General features: G+C 44.8%; 1 protein-coding gene across 4 annotated transcripts in view; it reads right to left on the bottom strand.

Annotated features, from left to right (window-relative positions):
- Positions 1-207: 207 nt before the first annotated feature.
- The window catches only part of Ccdc69 (coiled-coil domain containing 69), a 31,422-nt gene continuing 8,184 nt past the window's right edge, over positions 208-23,445 (bottom strand). The window contains exons 2-9 of one of the 4 annotated variants that reach the window (XM_076936819.1): positions 14,874-14,991; positions 13,331-13,415; positions 8,176-8,249; positions 6,152-6,223; positions 5,606-5,725; positions 1,721-1,778; positions 718-774; positions 208-577 (exon numbers count right to left, since the gene is read on the bottom strand). In XM_076936819.1, coding sequence (XP_076792934.1) covers positions 576-577; positions 718-774; positions 1,721-1,778; positions 5,606-5,725; positions 6,152-6,223; positions 8,176-8,249; positions 13,331-13,415; positions 14,874-14,984 — 579 coding nt within the window. In that variant the 5' untranslated portion in view covers positions 14,985-14,991 and the 3' untranslated portion in view covers positions 208-575. Of the gene's footprint in view, positions 578-717; positions 775-1,720; positions 1,779-2,636; positions 3,467-4,047; positions 4,146-5,605; positions 5,726-6,151; positions 6,224-8,175; positions 8,250-13,330; positions 13,416-14,873; positions 14,992-23,445 lie in introns of those variants that run through there. The other 3 variants (XM_076936818.1, XM_076936820.1, XM_034506943.2) reach the window with 3 other exon arrangements.

Below are 23,445 nucleotides of genomic sequence, written 5' to 3'. Positions count from 1 at the left end.
ATCCCCCTGCCTCCACCTTCGTAGTGCTTGAGACTATAGTTTTGTCTCTCTCACTGGGTTTATGTGGTGTTGGGGATTGAACCCATGGCTTTGTGTATGCAAGGCAAGCACTACATCCCAGTCTTAGGTATTTAAGCTTTTCCTGTGATTGTTTCCCCACCCCACCCCCCACCCCCCCACCCCATGTAGGGTTTGCTCTTCGAGAAGGTTCTATGTCATTTAAGTGAAAAGACTTCAAAAGACTTGAACTTTGAAAGCAAAGGTCAAGTGTCAGTTGTCTTTTTCTGAATGAAGTTAGGTGGTCACTCTCTTAGGCTGGGTGAGCCAAGCTTCTGCCGTAGAGCAAACACAACCACAGACAGTACTAGTGGGTGAGCTCCAAGATGTCATTTATGGACACCGGAACGCAGATTTCAGATCACTTGCTACCAAATACTATTTTCCTTCATTTAAAACATTCGTTAGGGATGGTCATGCCTTTAATCTCAGCACTCAGGAGGCAGGGGCAGGCAGATCTTTATGAGTTTGATGTCAGCCTGGTCTAAAGAGCAAGTTTCAGGTCATCCATAGTGAGACTCTGTATCAAAAAAAAAAAAAAAAAAAAAAAAAAAAAAAAAAAAAAGGGTTAGGAGGATTGGAGAGATGGCTCAGAAGTTAAATGTGTTTCTAGCTTTGTCACAAGGGTTCTATTCCCAACACCCATGTTGGGAAACTCACAACCACCTATAGCTCCAGCTTCAGGCAATCCAATGTCTTCTTCTGGACTCTGGGCATCTGAAAGGAGACCAAGGCAGAGGATCAGGCATTGAAGGTTAGTCGGAATTACATAATGAGTTTGAGGCCAGCTTGGACTGAATGGGGTCCTGCCTCAACAAAACAACAAATTTCAAGGCTTTTTTTTTTCCTCAAAAAATTATGCAGAGGGGCTGGAAAGATGACTCAGCAGTTAAGTGCACTAGCTGCTCTTCCAGAGGACCCAAGTTCAAGTCCCAGCACTCATGCTTTATTAGTTCACAACCATCAAGAACGCACCGCAGGCAAACCAACAACAAAAAAAAAAAAAAAAAAAAAACCCAAAAAACCAAAAAAACAAAACAAAAAACCCCAAAAAACAAACAAACAAAAAAAACCCAAAAAATCCAGAGTAACTTTAAAATTTAAACTAAAGTAAACTTTAAAATTCTGCAGAGAAATTGTGACAGCCGCACAAATCTCACCTCCTCCCACAGCTACACTCACTTATTTTTGTCCTAACCCCTCCCTGTGACCCTTCTGTGACCCCAGTGCTCCCTCCCAATCTCTCCTTTCCTGGCTATATCCCTGTTTCTTTTCTGAGTAGGACTCTGAAAGACTCCACTTTGGATGGCAGGGGGCCCAGAAAGGGACTTTCCTTGCTGTCCTGGAGAAGTCAGGACTAGAGACTTTGGTTGGCTTTTTCTACAAAGCCTCTTTCTTTCCATGGCAGGGCTACCTCTTTGCTCGTAGCCTGCTGTTTCCAGGGGTAGTCTCCACATGCATTTCGTACACCTACACACACACACACACACACACACACACACACACACACACACACACACGAGAGAGAGAGAGAGAGAGAGAGAGAGAGAGAGAGAGAGAGAGAGACAGACAGACAGACAGACAGACAGACAGAATTAAGAACATCTACTGCTCTTTTGAAAGACCTGAGTTTAGTTCCCATCACCCATATCAGGTGACTCACCATTCTTGACTGCACAGCTCCAGGGGATCTGACACCTAGTTCTGGCTTCTGCAGGCACCTGCACACACATGGCACGCTCTCACATAGAGGCACACACACATGAACATAAATAAAAACAAACCTTTTTTAAAAAAAAGTGTGTAAGACCCCTTCTGTAGCCCATTAGAGGTGACTCTTTTGACAAATTCAGTATAAAAAAATAATTTGTTCAAAGATGGCTACACAAGATATTTCAATTAGAATTCTTTTAGGGGATGCCCAGAACATAAAACTACCTAAATACCTTACACCAGTGGTTCTCAACCCTCCTAACACTGTGACCCTTTAACTCAGTTCATCATGCTGTGGTGACCTCCAACCATAAAATCATTTTGTTGCTACTTCATAACTGCAATTTTGCTACAGTTATGAATTATAATATAAATATCTGATATGCAGGATATCTGATATGTGACCCCCCCCAAGGGAGTCTCAATCCACATGTTGAGAACCACTACCCTATGCTGAAGAAACTGTAAGACATACTTTCTAAGAACATACCACAGAAGAGGATTAGTGTGTTCTGACAAATGTAGTTTAAATAGGACACCTCTTATAGATTCACATGTGTTAAACTCATTGTCCCCAGGTGGTGGCGCTGTTTGAGAAAGTTTTGGAACCTCTAGGCCACTTTATTGCTAGAGTAAGTACATCGATGGGGATGGGCCTTGAGGCTTAATAGCCTTGCCCTCAGCTTCCTGATTGCTGATGTCACGTGACTGTGAGGCCTCACGTTCCTGCCACCATGACGAACTCTATCCCTTGAGAACCCTAAGCTGAAATAAGCCCCTCCTCCCTTACGCTGCTTTCAGCAGAGTGTTTTATTACAGCAACAGGAAAGTAACCAAGACAAACGGAGAATGAAATATACCCTCACTGAAAAGAACATGAAAATAGAGTTTTATTTTAATAAAAACAATTTTAATTTTCACATTGAGAACTTAGATAAATATGCTTACAAATAGTAACATTATTTAGCTCTACAGCAGATCCAACCCTTTATCCGGCTGGATGTGGTAGCACACGCCCATGTTGCCGGCACTCAGGAGGCTGAGGCAGGGTGACTTTGAGTCCAAGGTTAGGCTACATGTGGAGACCCCACTCAGTAAAAACAACAGTGTGTTCCTTTTTCTTGGATTTTGACTTTTATAGTTTTTCTCTGAGTCAGAGTCACGGGCGTGGAATTAAGAGTTCGATGGGTTGGCGAATTGTCAGCAAAACTGATGATCTGGGATTGGGTTGTCCCCTCTTTGTCACACGGTGCAAATGGCTCCGGCTGCCATGGGAGAAATCTTGACTGTCCTCATGAGGACGGAGCAAAGGGAGGAAGATAACTACCTGCTTGTTCCCTGCCCCAACTAAGGAAAGGCACTTCTCGGGGTGGTCCTGGTGGCCCAGTCTTCCCCGTCAGCTTTAGAGAAGCCCCCCCCCCCCCACCTCGTCCATCCTGGGAGAAGAATGAGTGGCTCTCGTTCTCTTCTCCACAGTCTTTGGAGGGAGTGGTGAGTCTGGGAACCACGGAGGGCCCAGGCTCTGCGCCTTTTACACTGAGGGCAGAGGCCTTTGAGGTGCAGCAAAGGACAAGTTAAGATGGAGGAGGTGCTGGCCTTAAGGACTCAGGTGGTTCAGTGACTCCTTCGTCTGCTGCAGCAGTGGCCGTTCTGTGTCTCCTTTTCGAGGTCCTGAAGTAGGTCTTTCCGGAGCTGCCTGTGGGACAGACAGAACAAGGGTTGCCTGGTGGAACAGCTATTACTTGAACCAACCTGTTTTTCCCAGGAAGACTTCCTGAGGCAGGGGGTCATCATCTCTCTCTCTCTCCAGGGTGTTTCCCCAACCCCAGCTCCTTGTCTGTATGTGAGGGGTGATTTTGTCTGTTGTTCAAGTGTCAAATCCTCACAGGTTGGAGCTCTGGGTGGCTCTAGGCTGAGCCTCCCAGCCTAGCTAGGTCACCTGGGGTGGCATAGAGTTTCGGTTTCCTCACCAGCAATTGGGTATCTGGAGGAGGATTTCACCAGAAAATATGTCACGTATTCAACACGGGACATCAGCGCTCACTTACAAAGCCTCAGGACCGATTTGTTCCATGCATGCCCGCTTAGGTAGATTGTTTCCTGTTTCCTGTTTCTCATGTAGAAAAACCAGGCTTCCTGACTCCCAAGGAAAGAGGAGTCATGTTCCCAAGACAGGTCCTGGGGCCACTTGTCATTCCAGTCCCCAGGCTCTTCCAGGTCCCTCCCAACTGGAAATTTTGGCAGAAGGATGCGGGTGGGAGGAAGGGGGGTGGCTACCTTGACATGGCCAACTTGTTCCCAGTTTGGAATTGTAGGTCCTCAACCTCCTGCCGCAGGGTGGTGTTTTTCAGTGCTAAGATCAGATTTTTTTCTTTCTGTAACAAACCAAGGAGCTTGGGATGGAGTGGCTCACTCACTCGTGGCACAGTGGTGCCATCACCTCTACCCTGGGCACTGCTTCATTTCACATTAGCCGTTTGCTTTATGGAGCAAGAAGCTAACTGGAAACAAGGTCAGAGTTAAGATGGACTGTCCACTTGGCTTTTGCTACTGAAGAATGTTAAAAACAAAAAGCCAGTGCTGGTAAGATGACTCAGTCAGGCCTGGAGAGATGGCTCAGTGGCTAAGGATACTGGCCACTCATGCAGAGGAGCTCGGTTTCATTTCCAGCACCCACATGGCTTCTCATAACTGTCTGTTTTTGTTTGTTTGTTTGTTTTTGTTTTTGGTTGTTTTTTTTTTTTGAGACAGGGTTTCTCTGTGTAGCCTTGGCTGTCCTGGAACTCACTCTGTAGAGATGCCCTTACAAGAGCTTGAAGGCTTTTCTGCGACACCCCAATACTGTACATGTGCCTATGCAGATGAATACGCATATGTGAGGAGAGGTCAACACCAGCGGACCTTCTTTTTTTTTTTTTCCCAGTTTTTCGAGACAGGGTTTCTCTGTAGAGCCCTGGCTGTTCTGGAACTCACTCTGTAGACCAGGCTGGCCTCGAACTCAGAAATCCGCCTGCCTCTGCCTCCCGAGTGCTGGGATTAAAGGCGTTCGCCACCACCGCCCGGCTCCTAACTGTCTATAACTCCAGTTCATTGGATCCAATACCCTCTTTCTGGCCCCCACATTTATGTGGTGGACAGACATACATGTAGGCAAAACACCCCCCCACACAAAATAAAAACAAATCTTAAATAGTATTTTTAGAAAGGGTTTTTAAAAAGGTGTCTGGGGGGCAAATGGGGCGAAGGATGTTTCCTGCCAAGCTGGACAACCCAAGTTCAATCCCAGCAACCAGCAGGGAGAAAGGAGAAAACTCACTCCTGCAAGTTGTCATCTGACTTCCTCTACATGTGTGCCATGGAAAACACCCATTTACCCATACATATACAAAATCAATCAGTCAGTCAGTCAGTCAGTCAGTCAGTCAACTAACCAACCAAATGAAAATCCAAACAAACCAAATCCACAAGTTGACAAGGGTGATGCTGCCCCAGGGTTTTGAGACCTCAGTTCTGGGTCTTCAAAGGGCCTTAGCTCCCCAGTTCCACCTTTACTAAGGCTAGCCTCCCTATCTGTCTGGCCTGTGGGCCCCACCTCCTTTTTTAACCTCTGCCTGCAGGTTGACAGTAGCCACCCCTCCTGAGGAGCCAGGCTGCTGGGGCCCAGTGCTGCCGTAGTTACCTGGGGACCCAAGGAGGCAGGTGACAAAGAGTCACTGCCTGACTCCTGCAGGAGTGGCAGAGTCAAGCTGTCAGGGGTGGGATGAGGGATGGGGGTGAGATAAACTGGAACTGGAAAAGCCTAGAAACCAGCGAGCTCGGTGGGCCCAGCACTCACCAGCATCTCCAGGAGCAGGAGCTGCTTCTCAAGCTCATGAATCCGCTCATTCTTCATCTCAATAACATGGTGCAAACTCTCCAGCTCTTGCTCCCAGAATGGGCCAGGGCTCCCATAATCCTAGAGAAGGTCACCAAAGGACCTCATCAATCAGCATGGAGGGACATGGGTCCTCCCTGTTCTCCATCCTCCCAGGAGCTCACTGCATTGGCCTTGTGTGATTTCACCGCCATGCTGTGTTTATTTCTCAGATCTCCATCCAGGGGTATTCTTTGAGGCATGTGCCTGGTGGGTGCACAGCTGTAGTTTGGTAGCCTGACATGCTGTCTTGTGTCAGGTTGTCTAGTTGCCCCAAGTTCTCTCTGGACCCATAGAGCTGTGTGCTCCACAGTCTGTCTACCTTTCTCAGTGTGAATTGAGGACCCTCATGCTTCTGGGCTCTTGTGAAGGGGAAGTTGTCAGGTTTGAGGCTTGCTCTTGAGGGTTGCCTGCCCATGACCTTCCCATAGTATCAAGGATAAAGGTCTGCCAGTGTTCTGTACTTACCTGGATGTGGTTTTTATAGAGTCGGCTAAGGATGGACCCATCCACCTTGTTCATCTTGGCTTTCGTGGCCTCCTGTGGTGAGACATGAATTACACAGGTGTTCTGAGGAAGGGAGCAGGAGGGAGATAGCAAAGAGCCTGGCCTGTCAAGGTGATTCTCACTATACCAATAAAAAATGGGAGGGCCAAGGTTCTTCATTGTGATTCTGGCCTACACCATATACTGCACTGCAGAGCAGGCTGAATCCATTGCATCTAAGGCTTGAAACACTCTAGGACTACCTCTCATGGTAGAGCTTTTAATGGCACACTGATTGATAACTTTACAAGAGCTAGAGTCACCAAGAGACAAACCTCTGAGCATGCATTTGAGAGTGTTTCTAGATCAGGTTAGCTGAGGTGGGAAGAGCCTCCCCACCCCCCCCCCCCACTTTTTAAAAAAAAATCTGGGTCACACCATACCATGGGCCAGGGTCATGCACATCATAAAGTGGACAAAGCAAGCTAAACACCAGTGTCTGTCTCTCTCTGCTTCCTAACTGGGTGCAACTCGACCAGCTGCCACATCTTCCCATCATAATGGAATGACTCAAACCATAAGCTAACATGAACTCTTCCTTCCTGAAGGTGCTTCTCATTACGTATTTGATCAGAGTAGTGAGAAAAGTTAACTAATAATGATCCCTAGACTCTTGGGATGATATCCTGGTTATTTAAGACCAATGTCAACCTACATTCAAAGCCCAGTCATGTCAAGCTCTACCTGTCTATGCGGTGGCTCCGCGTCATACCCTACCCCAATCTCAGGGCATGCTGTCTCCGTGCCTTTCCCCTGACAAAGATATCCTCAGCCATCCCCTTGGTCGAAGAGTCCAACCTCTTCCTATGTTCCCAGGCTCAGTTCCACTCTATGGTGCTTGCCTCCTTCTGGTCCTTCTACATCCCTGGCATCCTGGACTTCCTTAGGCAACCTGTTTGTACCCCTTCCTCCATGCTTTCGAGCAAGTTACTTGATGCTGCTTAGAACTTTCTTCCTGTGCTTCCTCACTGAAGCGTCCCAAGCATCTTCCAGGCTTAGACCCCATCCCTCTGGGAAGTCTCTCTGAACTCCTACAGTCTGTGCTATCGCCAAGATCCTCCTGACAGTCCTTGGTAAGTGCTCTACTTTCCTCTCGGTTGCTATGGGATAAAACATCCCAACACAAAGCAACTTAGGGGCAAGAGGATTCATTTCAGCTTAAAATTCCAGGTTACTGTCCATCATTATGGGGAAGTCAACTTTCCCACAGATAGGAACTTTAAACAGCTAGTCACAGCACACGCACGGTAAACAAGCAAACAAATAAACAGAGAAATTAATGTATACATGGTCGCTTGCTTGCTTGGTTGTACTCAGTGTGCTCTCCCCACCCTGGCCTAGTTCTGAATTCCCTGGGGTTGGGTGTTGCCCACATCAGGTTGATCTTCCCAGTTAGCTTAGTTGAGACAATACCCCACAGGACAATTCAGTGCAAACAATCACTCATTAAGACTTTCTTCCCAGGCTATTCTAGGTTATGTCAAGTTAACAGTGAACAAAAAAGCTGATAGGTTGGAGATATGGTTCAACACCACCTTCTCTTCTAGAGGATCTTTCAGTTCAGTTCAGTTCCCAGCATGCACATGATGGCTCACAATTGTCTGTCTATAGTTCTTTCCAGACATACAAGAGTGCATAGACATACATATAGACAAGACATACACATAAAATGACAAAATAATGAAATTAATTAATACCCCCTTCTCCTCCCCCCCCCAAAAAAAACCCAAAGCAGATAACCATCATAAGAAAGGAGGCCAACCTTAATTACAAGCCAAGTCCTCTTAACCAACTATCTGGTCACCACATCAAAGGACGAGGACACATAGAAAACAAGTACTTCGGTCCCCTATAATCTAGGCATCATCTTTGGCTGCTTTGAGGGTCCACATGGCTTCCTTGTCATTTCTCCACCTCCCACACCCAAATGGCCAGGCCTCTCTCACCTGCAACGAGGCTTTGGCCTCTTGGACACAGTCACTAAGAGCATCTTTCTCCTGTGCATTCGATGTCTGCGGGACTGTGGAGAAAGGAGAGCTCTATAAATCATTTTCCCCAAAGCCTCCATTGAGTTTCTTAAAGCATAGAAAGTTCTGATGATCACGTGGGGCCCACAGGACCTGGGAGCTGAGCAACCGTCTTCTTCATCCTTCTCCTTCCCACGCTGGCTCATGAGCTGTGCTGGTTAGACTTTATTGTCAACTGAATACAGTTCAGAGTCACTTAAGGAGAGGAAACCTCAACCGAGGAATCGGCAGGGTCACACTGGCCTGTGGGTCTATCTGTGGAGCGCTGACTTCTAATTGATGTGGGAGGGTTCAGCCCACTGCGGTAGGACAGGTGCTAAGTGAGAGCCAGTGAGCAGGCTAGCAATTGGCATTCTTCCATAGATCCTGTCTCCAGGTTCCTGCCTTGAGTTCCTGCTCTGACTTCTCTCAAGGATGGGAGTGTGACCTAGAAGTTTAAGCCAAACAAACCCTTTTCTCCCCAAGCTGTTCCTGGTGAGAATGTTTCATTACAGCTACAGAAGGAAAGCAGGACCAGAGTTAGAGACATTGTAGGGCTTAACAAATCCCCGGGAAACAGAAACATCTCCTGGGAGAGAGTGAGCCCCACGAGAGAAGGAGGGCACTATATCCCTGAAGCTCAGATGCAAGGATCCTGCTGCGGCAGACCAGGGGAAAGGTGTACAGCTGAGGCTGGGTCATGAAATCACAAAAAGGACAGAGTATCTGTGGCAGGAATCCCCAAAGTTCTGCCTCCTCTGCTTCAAGACGGAGAGACTGTTAGAAGATGACAGCAAGTGGCTCAAAGTTCATCACCCTCAGCTGTGAAATGGGGGCCAAGAAAATCTCCACCAGGTTGTCTGTAAGGGCAGGATCCAGGGGAAAGAGACCAGGTCTTTGCAGATGGGCAGTGCAGAGTGCCGGAGATCAGCCCATCCTACAATAGGTCTGATGAGACTTACCACTCTACTTTCCCACAGACCCTATTGGGACCCAGTCTTATCTGACTGATCATTCAGAAATAGCCAATCAATTCAGGCAGAGAAATACAACAGGGGTGATGGGAAGAGGGAGTTAACTATAGCCAAAGGTCAGGATCATAGAGAGCAGCATCATAGGAGAGAAAGCTTACAGCCAGATATGGTGGCTCAAACCTGTAATCTCAGTAGGTGGAAGGCAGACATAGGGGATCACTAGAAGTTCAAAGCTAGCCTAGGTTATAGAGTGAGACCTTGTCTCAAAAAACCAAACCAAACCAAACCAAACCAAACCAAACCAAACCAAACCACAACCCAACCAACCAACCAAAACTGGGTAGTAACATACATCTTTTATCCCAGCACTTGGGAGGCTGAGGCAGAAGATTCTCAGGGAGTTTGAGGCCAGCCTGGTTTACATAGCAAGTTCCAGGCCAGCTAAGGGTACATTGTGAGATCTGTCTCAAACAATGATAACAACCATCAGCAACAGAAATACTAAATACATCTTTGTTTATTTGGGTTAAGGTGTCACTATGATGGTCTGAGTCTGATCACCAAGACCCATGTGGTAGGAAGAGAGAACTGACTCCCACAAGTTGTCCTCTGACCTCCACATGTGCTGTGGTATGCACTCAACTACATATAAACACACACACACACACACACACACACACACACACACATATAAATAAATAAAATACACTTTATGAAAAAAAAAAGAAAGAAAACAGAAAAATAGGAAGAAATTCTGACTACCAGGAAGATTGAATTGGCATGCTCCTGGGCTTCATAGTGGGTTACTTGGCAGCTATATATTTATTGTACTAAATATTGTTAAAACAATGCCCACAGATTTTCCCATGTAGGTAGAAAAGGTGGATTTTAGACAGAAACTGGAAAGACGCTGAGCTTGCTGTTTAGCTGTCCTCCGAGGGTTCAAATTCTATTGCTAAACATTCTGTACCAATGTTACAATGTTTCAAGGTTTTGAAATGCCTTCAGACCTCTGTCCTAGTTACTATGTTTCTAGGAAGAAGGATTGAATGCCGAGGGAGAAGCAAATCTTCATGGAAAAGATCACTTTTAAGGACCAAATCTAGATTTCTTGACTTCGAGGATCTATGAAAACACATACGCTATTGTCTAAACTTGTTTTTTGAAGTCAGGCATGGCCTTACATTGTAGCCCATGCTGGCTTTAATCTCCCTGTCATCCTTCTGCTTCAGCTTCCTGAGTGCTGGATTATAGGTAGCCTTCATTTTTGTAGCTATACTTGGTAACATGCTTGCTACAGTGTTAAATGGAAAAACAAACAAACAAACAAACAAACAAACAAGGGCTAGAGGGATGCTTAGGTTCAAGAGCATCCGCTGCTCTTACAGAGGACCAGAGTTCAGTGAGCACAGCTCATAATCTCCTGTAATTCCAACTGCAGGGAATCTGATGCTCTCTCCTGGCTTCTGAAGGTACTGTACACACATACACACAAATATTTTAAAGAACAAGATATAAAATTTATACATGAGTACTGTATGATCATGACAGCTTATAAAGGAAGCAATTGGGAGCCAGATATGGTGGCTCATGCTTTTAGTTCCAGCACTCAGAAGGCAGTGGCAAGTGGATCTCTGTGAGTTCAAAGCTAGCCTGATGTACAGAGTGACTTCCAGGACTTATTCAGTCCTCTGTCCTAGCTAAAATGTTTCCAGTTACTATGTAGCCAGAGCTACATAGCAAGACCCTGTCTTAAAAAAAAACAAAAAATAATAATTCTGGATTTATTATTCTGTGTGTTCATTTTCAAGGTCAATTTTAATGCTGTTAAAACATATATAACTTTACCAAAGTATTTATATAAATACTAACAGTACACAAAAATATGTCAACCAGTTAGTAGTTAGGGAAATGCAGATCAAAAGTTCAATAAACCAGGCATAGTGTCATATCCTGTGACTTCAGTACTTAGGAGGCTGAAGCTAGGCTGGTTGGCTTAGTGATATTCAGTATCAAAAGAAACACACTGTATGGGTGTGTTAGTACATGCCTTTAATTCCAACTCTCAGGAGGCTGAGGCAGGAGGATCATTGCAAACTGCAAATCAGGCTGGGCAATCAGTAAGTTCCAGGCCAGCCAGGGTTACACAGTAAGATTATGTCTCAAACAATAGCAAACGAACAAGAAAACCAAGGAAACACCCATAATGAAATGCCACTTTGTGCTCACCACAGTGATGACAGAAAGAGACATGTGATACACATTGAAAAGGCTGGGGAGCTACTGGGACTGTCACACCTTACTGGAAAAAGCATAAAGTAGGACAGCTGCTATGGAAAAGAGTTTGGGTGTTTCTCTGAAGGTCAAGAATAGAAATACCATATTTCCCTTCTATTTGTAAAGTGAGGTGAAATAGATATACCTGTTGAAGTACATACTTGGGCTAGTGGTACCATTCACAGTGGTTGGAGGTAAAGACAGCTTGAATATCCATATGAATAAGTCAAGTATGGTACATCCATTCAGTGGAGTATTACTCAGCCATAAAAAGGAAATGGAGTCCAGATGTATGTAGTAACACGGAAGCATCTTGTTGGGTGAAGTAAGCTAGGCTGTCTAATGTCATTTATATGAGTCTGATGCCATGAAATCAGAGAACAGGTTAGCAGTTGCCAAAGGCTGGAGGGAAGATAAGGAGTGACTACTGCTGGGTGTTTCTTTTTGGGGTGAGGAGAATGTTCTTGCACTGAGTGGTAGTAATGATTGCATTTACAATGCATTTAGTGGACTACAAGTGCATTAAATGTCACTAGTGTCACACATACCAATGTTGTATGTGTGTTTTACCAATCTGGAAAAATAAGTATACATGAACTTGGTCATTTCAATTCTAAGTTATTTAAAAAACATTAATGTGACCAAAAAAAAAAATCCTTATTTAATTAAAAAACCCAATTTTTAGTGTATGTGTGTCTGTCTGTCTGTTGTGACCAAAAATCCTTGTTTAATTAAAAAAAACCCTCAATTTTTAGTGTGTGTATATGTGTGTGTGTCTGTCTGTCTATTTGGAGGTTTATGTACATAACTGCAATAACCGTGGAAGCCAGAAGAGAGCCCTCAGAGCTGGAGTTATAGGTGGTTATAAACTTACAAATGTGGGTGCTCAGGTCCTCTGGAAGAGCAGGATATAGTCTCAACTGCTGAGCCATCGCTCCAGCCTTTACTACTTTATAAAATGTAAGACCAGCTTTTGCTGTGTCTCTCAGTTGGCTTTTAACTCACTATATTTGCCCACACTGGCCTCAGACTTAACAGTGGTCCTCTTACCCTTAGTCTTGTATGTAATGGGATTACATGACCACGAGCCATGCTTGACTATCTTAGACATATTTTCTTTTATATTTGTGTGTGTGTATGGTGAGTGTATTGTATGTATGTATGTATGTATGTATGTATGTATTATGTATGTGTGTTGAGCACAGACACATGCAGAAGTCAGAGGATAACCTGATGCTGACTTTGTGTGCCATTGCATACAGTCTGTTAGTTGGCCAGTGAGCTTCTGGGGATTCTCCTGTCTCCACCTCCCATCTCACCATATGAGAGCAGAATAGACACACACTCTGGTCCTTCTTTACATGGGTTCTGGGGATCTGAACTTGGGTCCTTGCACTGTACCACATGCACTTTACCCACTGAACCATCTCCCCAGCCTCATCCTAGCCATAATTTCTAGGCATCATCATTGTATGGACAGAAGGTAGTTTAAAAAAAGTGATTTCATTTGTATAAATTTTCTAGATCTGGCCCCCTCCCCTTTTGAGACATGGTTTGGAGTAGCTCAAACTGACCTCCATTTTGGATGTAATTGAATTCCTGACTCTCCTGCTGCCGCCATTTACCAGCTGCTGAGATTATAGGTGTGTGCTGGTATGTCCCACCTAAGGTGGTTAGACTTCCTGGAGATGCTTTTAAAAGGAAAGAAAAATGGGTGTGGTGGAAATATAGAAATAAAGGAAAGCAGAGCATGGTGACAGAATGTTAAAGGCACACCCAAGGAAAATCCTATCACCCCTCTGAATCCTTCATGAGGAGCCACCTGGGGCCTCTCCAATTCTCACCTTGCCTAGCCTCCTCAGGCCTTACTTCCAGGATCCTTCCGTCTTTGTCCAGTGTCTCCAGGAGTTCTGTCTGTGTCTCTTCCACCTAGAGTGAAGAGTAGGTCAGTCAGGCTTGAGAATGGATGGGCTAAAGCACACTGTCTCTCAACAGCCCACCACATATAGCCTGGGGATACTTGGAACTGGGTGATTAGCATCCCACCTCCTCTATGACTGATGGGAAAGATGGTGAGCCAAGGCAGAAGCCCTCTGAGACATAGCATGCCTCAGAGATCCTGTCATCCTTAGGCACAGATAAGCTACCAGAAGATTGCCTAGGTAGAAAGGTCTTAGGAGTCTTCTAATGCTGATATGCCTTCCACAGGGCAGGACTGGCCTCTGCTGGTCTACATGAAGTATCCCCCATTTTCACACTGCTTCAAGTTCTAAAGGCTACAGGTCACTTTTGTCTCTTGTTCTCAAGTCCCTGATCCAGGGTTCCATAAGTCAGGTCCCTGGCATGCCCACAGAAACCAGAGAATAGCAACAGTCCCCATCTCTCCAGGCTGACCACTTGCAGCCAGCCTCACCGTCGCACACCTGAGATGTGTGGCAGATCCCCTGCACTCTGAGGGCAAGGTTCAGACAACAGTCTATCACAGCTGTCCCAGGAGAGCCTGTGTGTCTGGGGACAGCTCCTTTCCCCTCAAGCACTGGTACTGGGTCATATAAGAGTCCACAGTTAAGGATTCTGTAGGTCAGGGCTGGGACCAGCAATATCAGGACAGTTATGTTATTAAAACACACTACAGCCCCACAGACATGCACATCTGACTCACCCTTGTAGAAGAAGTGGGCTTCTGGTAAGTTCATCTAAGCAAACAATATTTTGATGCATTCAAGGGGGTTCCTGGAGGACATGAATCCCTGTCTTCTAGGCACTATCTGAGGCAACACCTTCCTTGTCTACAGTTCCCTGAAGCTTGTCTGCCTAAACCATCAGAGCCCAACAGACATTCTTTTAAAAGAATCTTCATGGGACTAGAGAGATGGCTCAGTGGCTAAGAGTCCTCCCTGCTCTTCCAGAGGACCTGAGTTCTATTCCCAACACCCAATCCTGGTAGCTCATATCCTCCTATACCTCTCCTGCAGAGGATTTGATACCCTCTTGTGGGCCTCTACAGACAGCCGTGCATGCATGCACACGCATGTGAGCATGTCCATGAACATAAATCTTAATTTGTGTGTGTGTGTGTGTGTGTGTGTGTGTGTGTGTGTGTGTGTGTGTGTATGGGTTGTATGGAATCAGAGGTGTCAGCCCTCACCTACCACCTGGGCTGAGACAGGTTGTTACATCTTCTGTGCTGGCTGGTCTTCAAGAGTCCAGAATTTCTCTTGTCTCTGCCTCCCATCTCACTATAGGACTGTGGGATTATAGATATGTGCCACCAAGTCTGTCTTTACATGGCTTCTGAACTCAGGTCTTCACAATTGCATGGCAGGTGCCTTATCCATTGAGCCCTTTCCCCAACCTCTTACTTTTAAACTTTAAAATATCATTTACCAGGCTACAAAGATGGTTCAGTGGGTAAAGGCTCTCTGGGGCCCACATGGTGGAAGGAGAGGCCTGACTCTTGCAGGTCATGGTCTGATTTCCACATGTGCAGTGCGGCATGCACGACCTGTTTCCACACACAAATGTAATGTCATTAACATAAAATCACTTTAATTTATTTGTGTGCACGTGTGTGTGTGTTGAGTGTGTTCGTGTTGAGTGTGCATACGTGGAGATCAAGCGCCAGCTTGTGGAATCGGTTTTCTTCTCTTATCCCTTGGCCTCTGGGAAGCGAACTCAGGTCTTCAGCCTTGGCAGCAGAACCTTCACATGCTGCGCTTTCTCATTGGCTCCCACTACTCTTTTAAAAAGCCACCCTGGGATCCTGGAGAGATGGCTCAGTGGTTAAGAGCACTGACTGCTCTTCCAGAGGTCCTGAGTTCAATTTCTAGTATCCACTTGACAATTCCAGGGGATTAGATGCCCTCTTCTGGCCTCTGTGGGCACTCATAAGCATGAGAGCATTTCCCCGACCCCCAACACCCCTGGTAAAAACAAAATAAACATTTTTTTTAAAGCCACCCATTTAAAGCCAGACATATAATCTCAGTACTGGAGCAATAGAGACAGGAGGTCTGGAAGTTCAAGGCTAACTTTGGTAACACATTGTGCTTGAGGCCAGCCTAGGGTACACGAGACCCTCTCAAAGCAACAAGAACAAACAAACAGAAACTACCCAGTGCAGGTTCATTTACATAGATTCAAAACTTCAGAACTTTGAAGACCAATTCTGGGCATATTTCCTATGTACAGTTAAAGACAGCTGGCTAGATAATGTGGAGAAAACACTTGTAACCCACCTAAGCTTCTCCCCACTGCATCCACAGCAAGAGAGGAAACTGAGGCAGAAGTGGGGAGGGTTCAAGAATGAGCTGGAACAGGGAACAAGAAATGCTGGGCCTGGCTGCTTGCGGTGGCTTTAATCGGAATTTCCTGTACCACTTTCCTCATGATCCGTGACCTTGACCCCTGAGTAACACAGCCTGGTCACTGCATGACACTTCCTACGTGCTTTATTTCTAGATAAATTTTCAAGCCTTTGTTAGTGCATAAAGGCCTCTGATCTCATACGTGTTATCTATTCTGGACTTTAAAAGCCCTCTAAACATCTCCCAGCATGCCAGAAAAGTGTTTTACCAGTGAGCTACTCCCCAAAAGTGTTTCATAAAATCACTTGACACTTTATGTAGCAACTGTTGGAGTGTGTCTCTCACACATGTGAAGGCCAGAGGTCAACCTGTGGGAGTTCCTGTGGGAATTCCTCCACTATGTGAGTCCTAGGGATTGAACTCAGGACATCAAGTGCCCTTATACCCAGACTGTTTATTTTTATTTATGTGCGCGTGTGTGTGTGTGTGTGTGTGCATGTGTACCTCACTCATATGGGTGCTTCTGGGGGCCAGAAGAAGGTATTTTATCTCCAGAAGCTAGAGTTACTGAAATTACTGACAGATGTTGGGTGGTAAATCATCTCTGTAGCTCCCATGCATTTTTTAAAAGATACAGTCTTACTAGATGCTGAAAAGGCCTTTGATAAAATCCAACATCCCTTCATGACAAACGTCTTGAAGGAATTGTTGTTACAAAGGACAAACCTAAACATAATAAAGGCAATTTACAGCAAGCCAATAGCCAACATCGAATTAAACGGAGAGAAACTCAAAGCAATTCTACTAAAATCAGGAACAAGACAAGGCTGCTCACTCTCTCCATATCTACTTAATATAGCACCTCAAGTTCTCGCTAGAGCAGTAAGACAGCTAAAGGAGACCAGCGGGCTACACATTGGAAAGGAAGAAGTCAAAATATCACTTTTGCAGATGATAGTATACATAATTAACCTCAAAAATTCTACCAGAGAACTCCTAGCTGATAAACACCGTCAGTGAAGTGGCTGGATACAAGATTTACTGACACCACTACCACCACCACCAACAAATCAGTAGACTTCCTATATACAAAAGACAAACAGGCTGAGAAAGAAATTAGGGCAACAACACCCTTCACAATGGCCACAAATAATATGAAATAATCTTGGTGTAACTCTAACCAGGCAATGGAGAGACCTGTATGACAAGAACTTCAAGTTTTTGAAGAAAGAAATTGGAGAAGGTAACAGAAGTTAGAAAGCTCTCCCATGCTCATGGATCAGTAGGATTAACATGGTAAAAATGGCCACCCTACCGAAAGCAAACCACAGATTCAATGCACTCCCCATCAAAATTTCAACACAATTCCTTACAGACCTTGAAAAAAGGATACTCAACTTCATATGAAAAAAAAAAAAAACAAAAAACAAAAATCCCAGGATAGATAAAACAATTCTGTATAATAGAGGAACTTCTGGAGGTATCACCACCACTGATTTCAAGTTGTACTACAGAGCAATAGCAATAAAAACTGCATGGTATTGGCATAAAAGCAGACAAGTTGATCAATGGAATCGAAGACTCAGATGTAAATCTACATACCAATAGACACCTAATTTTTGACAAAGAAGCCAAAATTATACAGTGGAAGAAGAAAGCATCTTCAACAAATGGTGCTGGTCTAACTGGATGTCAGCAGGTAGAAGAATGCAAATAGATCTATATCTATCACCCTGTACAAAACTCAAGTCCAAGTGGATCAAAGACCTCAACCATAAAACCAGATACACTGAATCCAATAAAAGAGAAAGTGGGAAGTAGCCTTGAATGCATTGGCTCGGGAAACAACTTCCCGAACAGAACACCAACAGCGGGGGCATTAAGATCAACAATTAATAAATGTGACCTCATGAAACTTAGGAGTTTCTGTAAGCAAAGAACACCATCAATAGGCAAAACAGCACCCTGCAGAGTGTGAAAAGATCTTCACCAACCTCACATCAACAGAGGCTAATTTCCAAATATATAAAGAACTCAAGAAACTAGATAGCAACCAACCAAACAGTCCAATTAAAATATAGGGAACAGATCTAAACAGAGAACTCTCAACAGAGGAATTTCAAATGACTGAGAAACACCTCAAGAAATGTTCAACATTGTTAGCCATCAGGGAAATGCAAATCAAACTGACTCTGAGAGTCCATCTTACACCTGTCAGAATGGCTAAGATCAAAACTCCAAGTGACAGCTCAAGGATGTGGAGCAAAGGGAACCTTCCTCCATTGCTGATGGGAGTGGAAATGTGTACAGCCACTTTGAAAATCAGTATGGTGGTTCTTCAGAAAATTGGGAATCGATCTACCTTAAGACCCAGCTATTCCATTCCTGAGCATATACCCAAAGGACATTTCATCCTACCACAAGAACACATGCTCAACTATGTTCATAGCAGCTTTTTTTCAATAATAGCCAGAAACAATAACAGGAAATAATCTAGAAGTTCCTCAATTGAAGAATGGATATAGAAAATGTGTTACATTTATACAATGGACTATTACTCAGCTGTTAAAAAAATAACATCATGAAAGTCGTAGGCAAAAGGAATGGAACTAGAAAAAAAAATCATCCTGAATGAGGTAACCCAGACTCAGAAAGACAAACATGGTATGTACTCACTGATAAGTGAATATTAGCTGTAAAGGATAAATATACTACAGTCTACAGACCCAGAGAGGCTAAGTTACGAGGAGGGCTCTAGAGGGAATGCATGAATCTCCCTGGGAAGGGGAAATAGAATAGATACTGAGAGAGGATAGGATGGGATGGGATGGGGTAGGTAAAGGAGTGGGGACTGGAACTGGAGGGATCAAGTGAGGGGAAGTTGGAAAGAGAGTACTGGGAGAGACCACTCAAATTCAGGGGCATCCCGGGGATGAGCTAGAAATCCAGCGCAATGGAAATCCTCAGGAATGTATGAGTGTGAGCTAAGACTTCTAGTAATGGGAGATATGGAGCTTGAACCAGCCATCTCCCATAACCAGGCAAGACTTCCAGTGGAGAGACTGGGACACCAATCCAGCTACAAAAGCGTCAACCTACAATCTGTCCTGCCTATAAAATGTGCAGGGGTAAAGGTGGCACAGAAATTGTGGGGGTGGTCAACCAATGACTGGTCTAGCTCGAGACCCATGCCATAAGAAGGGGCCCACCCCTGAAGCTGCCTGGAGGACCAGGAACCAGAGGCTGAATAACCCAGAGACCTAGCATAGAACCAAACATGACTGGCGAAGAAAAGTCAATGAAATGATTCCTAATGACAATACTGATATTCTGCTATACTCATAGATTGATGTCTAGCCCAGTTGTCATCAGAGAGGCTTCCCGGAGCAACAGATGGAAACAGATGCAGAGACTCACGGCTAAACATTAGGTGGAGCTTGGGGAGTCCTATGGTAGAGGGGAGGAGGGAGTGTAGGAGCCAGAGGGGTCAAGGACACCACAAGAAAACTCATAGAAATCAACTAACCTGGGCTGAAAGGGCTCACAGAGACTGGACTGACAACCAGGCAGCCTGCATGGGACTGACCCAGGCCCTTTGCACATAAGTTACAGTTTTATAGCTTGGTCTTCTTGTGGGATTCCTAAGCCTGCTTTGGGTTTCTCCTAAGGCCTTGCCCCACCTTAATACGAGGGGAGTTGGCTACTCTTACTGCAACTTGATATGTCATGTTTGGTTTATATCCGTGGGAGCCTGCCCTTTTTCTGAAGAGGAGGAATGGATGGGGGATAGAGGAAGGAGAGACTGGGAGGAGAGGAGGGAGGGGAAACTGCAGTCTGGATGTAATATATGAGAGATGAATACATTTAAAAAAAGAGAGAGAGATGGTTTCTTGTAGCTCAGGCTAGCCTGAAACTCATGATCCTCCTGCCTCTGCCTCCCAAATCCTTGGATTATCGTTGACTACCACCATGCTCAGCTGTAGTTGTACTTAACGCCTGATCTTTTGTCTCCACCAGAAGAGATTAAATGGTGTGGCCATACCCACATGGCAAAAGGGTTTCGAACCAAACACTCACTGTATATCTTCTTCAAATGTGTAGGTATCATCACAGGTCATGCAGTGAGGCAGGGGAGTGGAGTGGCTGGGACTTTAGACCATGACAGGTTCCTGCTTAGACTAAGAGACCTTGAGTGTCTTGAACCAACTACTAAAGATGAGCAGGAAGTCAACAGTGCAGAAGTGATGTCTAGAAGTGATTCTGGTCTTTCTCTCACAGCTCATCCCCTAGTTCAACAACCCAATCCAGCCATGCTGTGGGCGCAGAAGGGCATTGAATCCCTCAGCACCAATGACTGGTTCTTGTCATTATTGCTATTAGTGAGACTGCCAGTGTGCCCCAAAGCAAATGTCCCAAGAGCATAGGCTCCTTTCCTCTTTTAAAAAATACATGTATTTATGTGTGTGTGTGTGTGTGTGTGTGTGTGTGTGTGTGTGTGTAGAACAGAGGACAACTTTGGGGAGTCAGTTCTCTGTACCAGGGGTCCTTGGAGTCATCAGTCTCGGAGGCAAACATCTTTACCCCTTAAACCTTCTCACCAGCCTCAAAGGCTCATTTCTTTTTTAAAATTTTAATTAAAATATTTATGTACTTATTTACCTATTTAATATGTATGTGTGTTTTTCCTGGACGTATGTATTATCTGTATACCATATGTATGCCTGGTGCCTCTGGAGGCCAAGAAGAGGGCATCAGATCCCCTAGGACTGGAGTCACACAGTTGTGAGCTGCCTTGAGGGTTCTGGGACTTGAACCCATGTCCTCTGGAAGAGTAGTCAGTACTCTTAACCACTGAGCCACCTCTCTGGCCCCAAAGGTTTTTTTCTTGGCAAACGGAATATGAGATGTTTATAAAAATAGCCAAAGTAGGGCAGTGAGATGGCTTAGTGGGTAAGGAGTTTGCTACCAAACCTAAACCTAACAACCTGAATTCAATTCCCAGGACCCACATGATGGAAGGAGAGAACTGATTGTTATAAATTGTCTTCTGCCCTGCACTTGTGTGTCATGTGTGCATACACACACACACACACACACACACACACACACACACACACACACACACACACACAGAGAGAGAGAGAGAGAGAGAGAGAGAGAGAGAGAGAGAGAGAGAGAGAATAAATAAAGCTCTGGTTATGACAAACATGGAAACTGAGGCCTCATGGGAGTTATTTCAAGTTAGGTTGCACCTTGACAAGGTGGTGCTGCAGGCCTATAACCCCAGCACTCAGGAGGCTAAAGCAGAGGAATCACAGGTCAACCTGAGTTACATGAAGAGTTCAAAACAAAAACAGAACCAACCCAGAGCTGGAGAGAGGCTTGTTGGTTAAGAGTACTTGCTGCTCTTCTAGAAGACCAGATTTCAGCTCCCAGTACTCACAATAAGTAGCTCACAATGGCCTGTAACTGCAGCACTAGGGAATTTGATATTCTCTTCTGGTCTCCATGGGAACCTGCACTCATGTGGTATTCACTTATATAGACATACACTTACAAAAATAAATCTTAGAAATGAAACCCAGCAAGCCAGGCAGTGATAGTGCATGTCTTTAATACCAGCACTGGGAAGGCAGAGGCAGGCAGGTCGATCTCTGTGAGTTCAAGGCCAGGACAGCCAGGGCTACACAGTGAAACTTTCTCAAAACAAGAAAGAAAAGAAAGAAAGAAAGAAAGAAAGAAAGAAAGAAAGAAAGAAAGAAAGGAAGGAAGGAAGGAAGGAAGGAAGGAAGGAAGACAAAGCATGGTCATTTGCTTCAGTTAGAGCACAACCACACAAAGACCATGTAGAGTTAAGTGATGATAAAGGTTGAGGTTCTGGATGCACCAAGCTCTGGATTCTAATCCTAAACTCAGCACTGTGTTACCATGTTAGGAGCCGCGTGAGCGTGACAACATTCGCCATTACAAGATGGCGCAGGCATCCTGTGCTCCCACAAGTAAACAACTAACTACACAGGTGCAAAAGGCAAAAAGGGCGCCAAAGTCACTGCCCATCCCGGGGCATATTATAGGTAATGAGTGAACAGCCAATCAGAAGTGAACACGCCACTCTAGGGTACATATAGCAGTGCCTTTTCCGGGCTTGGGGTCTTTTCCGCTTCTGCTAATACAAGAATAAAGCCTCGCTGTGGTAACCACACGAACACTGCCTCAGGTGTCTCTTTGGCGGGCGAAGGGGACATGGAGGGGCTTGGAATATTACCACACGAGCTCCCAGACCTCAGTTTGGTCAGAATGGTACAAAGCATCTACACTGTCAAGCTCAACCCAAGAGCTCAGGCTCAGGAGGAGGTTCTCGCTTTGTGTCTGAGAAACATGACAGGCCCTGCAGAACTGTGGCAGGTCGCAGGCGCCCAGACCTCAGCCTGCCTTAAGTCTCCCCTCACTGCACAGTGGCAGCCCAGGCTCCCCACAGTCAGTTCCTCGACTCCCCTCCCCCCCACCCCGCCCCTCCTTTGCATTCCTGTGACTCTGGGAATTCAGCCCAGAGCCTTGTACATTGTCAGGCACTTTGCCACTGAGCTACTTCACACTTGAGGGCCCTGACACTCTCTTACACTTAAACATTAATACACAATGCAATTTTTTTCCAGTTACACAGGAGTCAGCATTTGCTGAAGAAATGATGGAGAATACAGAAAAATGTTAAAAGTAAAACCCTGTGACCCACAGACAAGCCTGAGATATGGCAGCGTATATTATATACCTGCCTAACCACATTTGGAAATGGGATATTATGTATGGGTTCTAATATCTTTATTTCTAAGATATTATGCATATTTATCACATTAATTAGTCTGCAAATATATTAATTATAGTGACTTAAATGAAATATTAAATATTTAATATTAATATTTAATATTAATATTAAAAACTTAGTTTTTAATCTTATTGGGAGGTGTCTAGATTATTTCTTTTTAAAAAATTATTTTCTAGGAGCTGAAGAGATGGCTCAGTGGTTTAAAGCACTTGCTGCTCTTCCAGAGGACCTGGGTTTGATGAACACTCATGTAGTGGCTCATAACCATTTGTAACTCCATCTCCTGGAGAAGCCAACATACTCTTCTGATCATTTTGGGCACCAGGCAAACATATACATACATATATACATACATACATGCAGGCAAAGCATTCATATACATAAACTAATGCAAAAAAATTTAGATATATGTGTATTAGTGTTTGCCTGCATATATATTTGTGCACCATGCACATATCTGGTGCCTAAACAGGCCAGCACAGAGCACTGGATGCTCTGAAATTGAAGTTACAGATGGTTGTAAGCCACCATAAAAGTGCTCAGAATCAAACTTGGTTTCTCTGGAAGAGCGCTCTTACCAGTGAACTATCTCTTTGGCTCCTTATGTCTATTTTTTGATCTTTTGTTTTGTTTTAAAGACAGGGTCTCATGTAGCCCAGGCTGGCCTTGAACTTGCTAGATACCTAAAGACGAACTTGCATGCATGATCCTCCTGCCTCCACTTCCCAAGTACTGGGATTAGAGGTGTGAACTGTCGTGCCCAATTTTCTTCCTTCCTTTCTTATTTCCTCCCTTCCTTTTTAAGATAGATCCTGGCTGGCCTGGTGTA

Source organism: Arvicanthis niloticus, chromosome 6 (genome assembly GCF_011762505.2).
Source record: "Arvicanthis niloticus isolate mArvNil1 chromosome 6, mArvNil1.pat.X, whole genome shotgun sequence".
NCBI lineage: Eukaryota > Metazoa > Chordata > Mammalia > Rodentia > Muridae > Arvicanthis > Arvicanthis niloticus.
The sequence above is the reverse complement of the archived record's forward strand: the minus strand, read 5'-3'. Positions and strand labels throughout refer to the sequence as shown.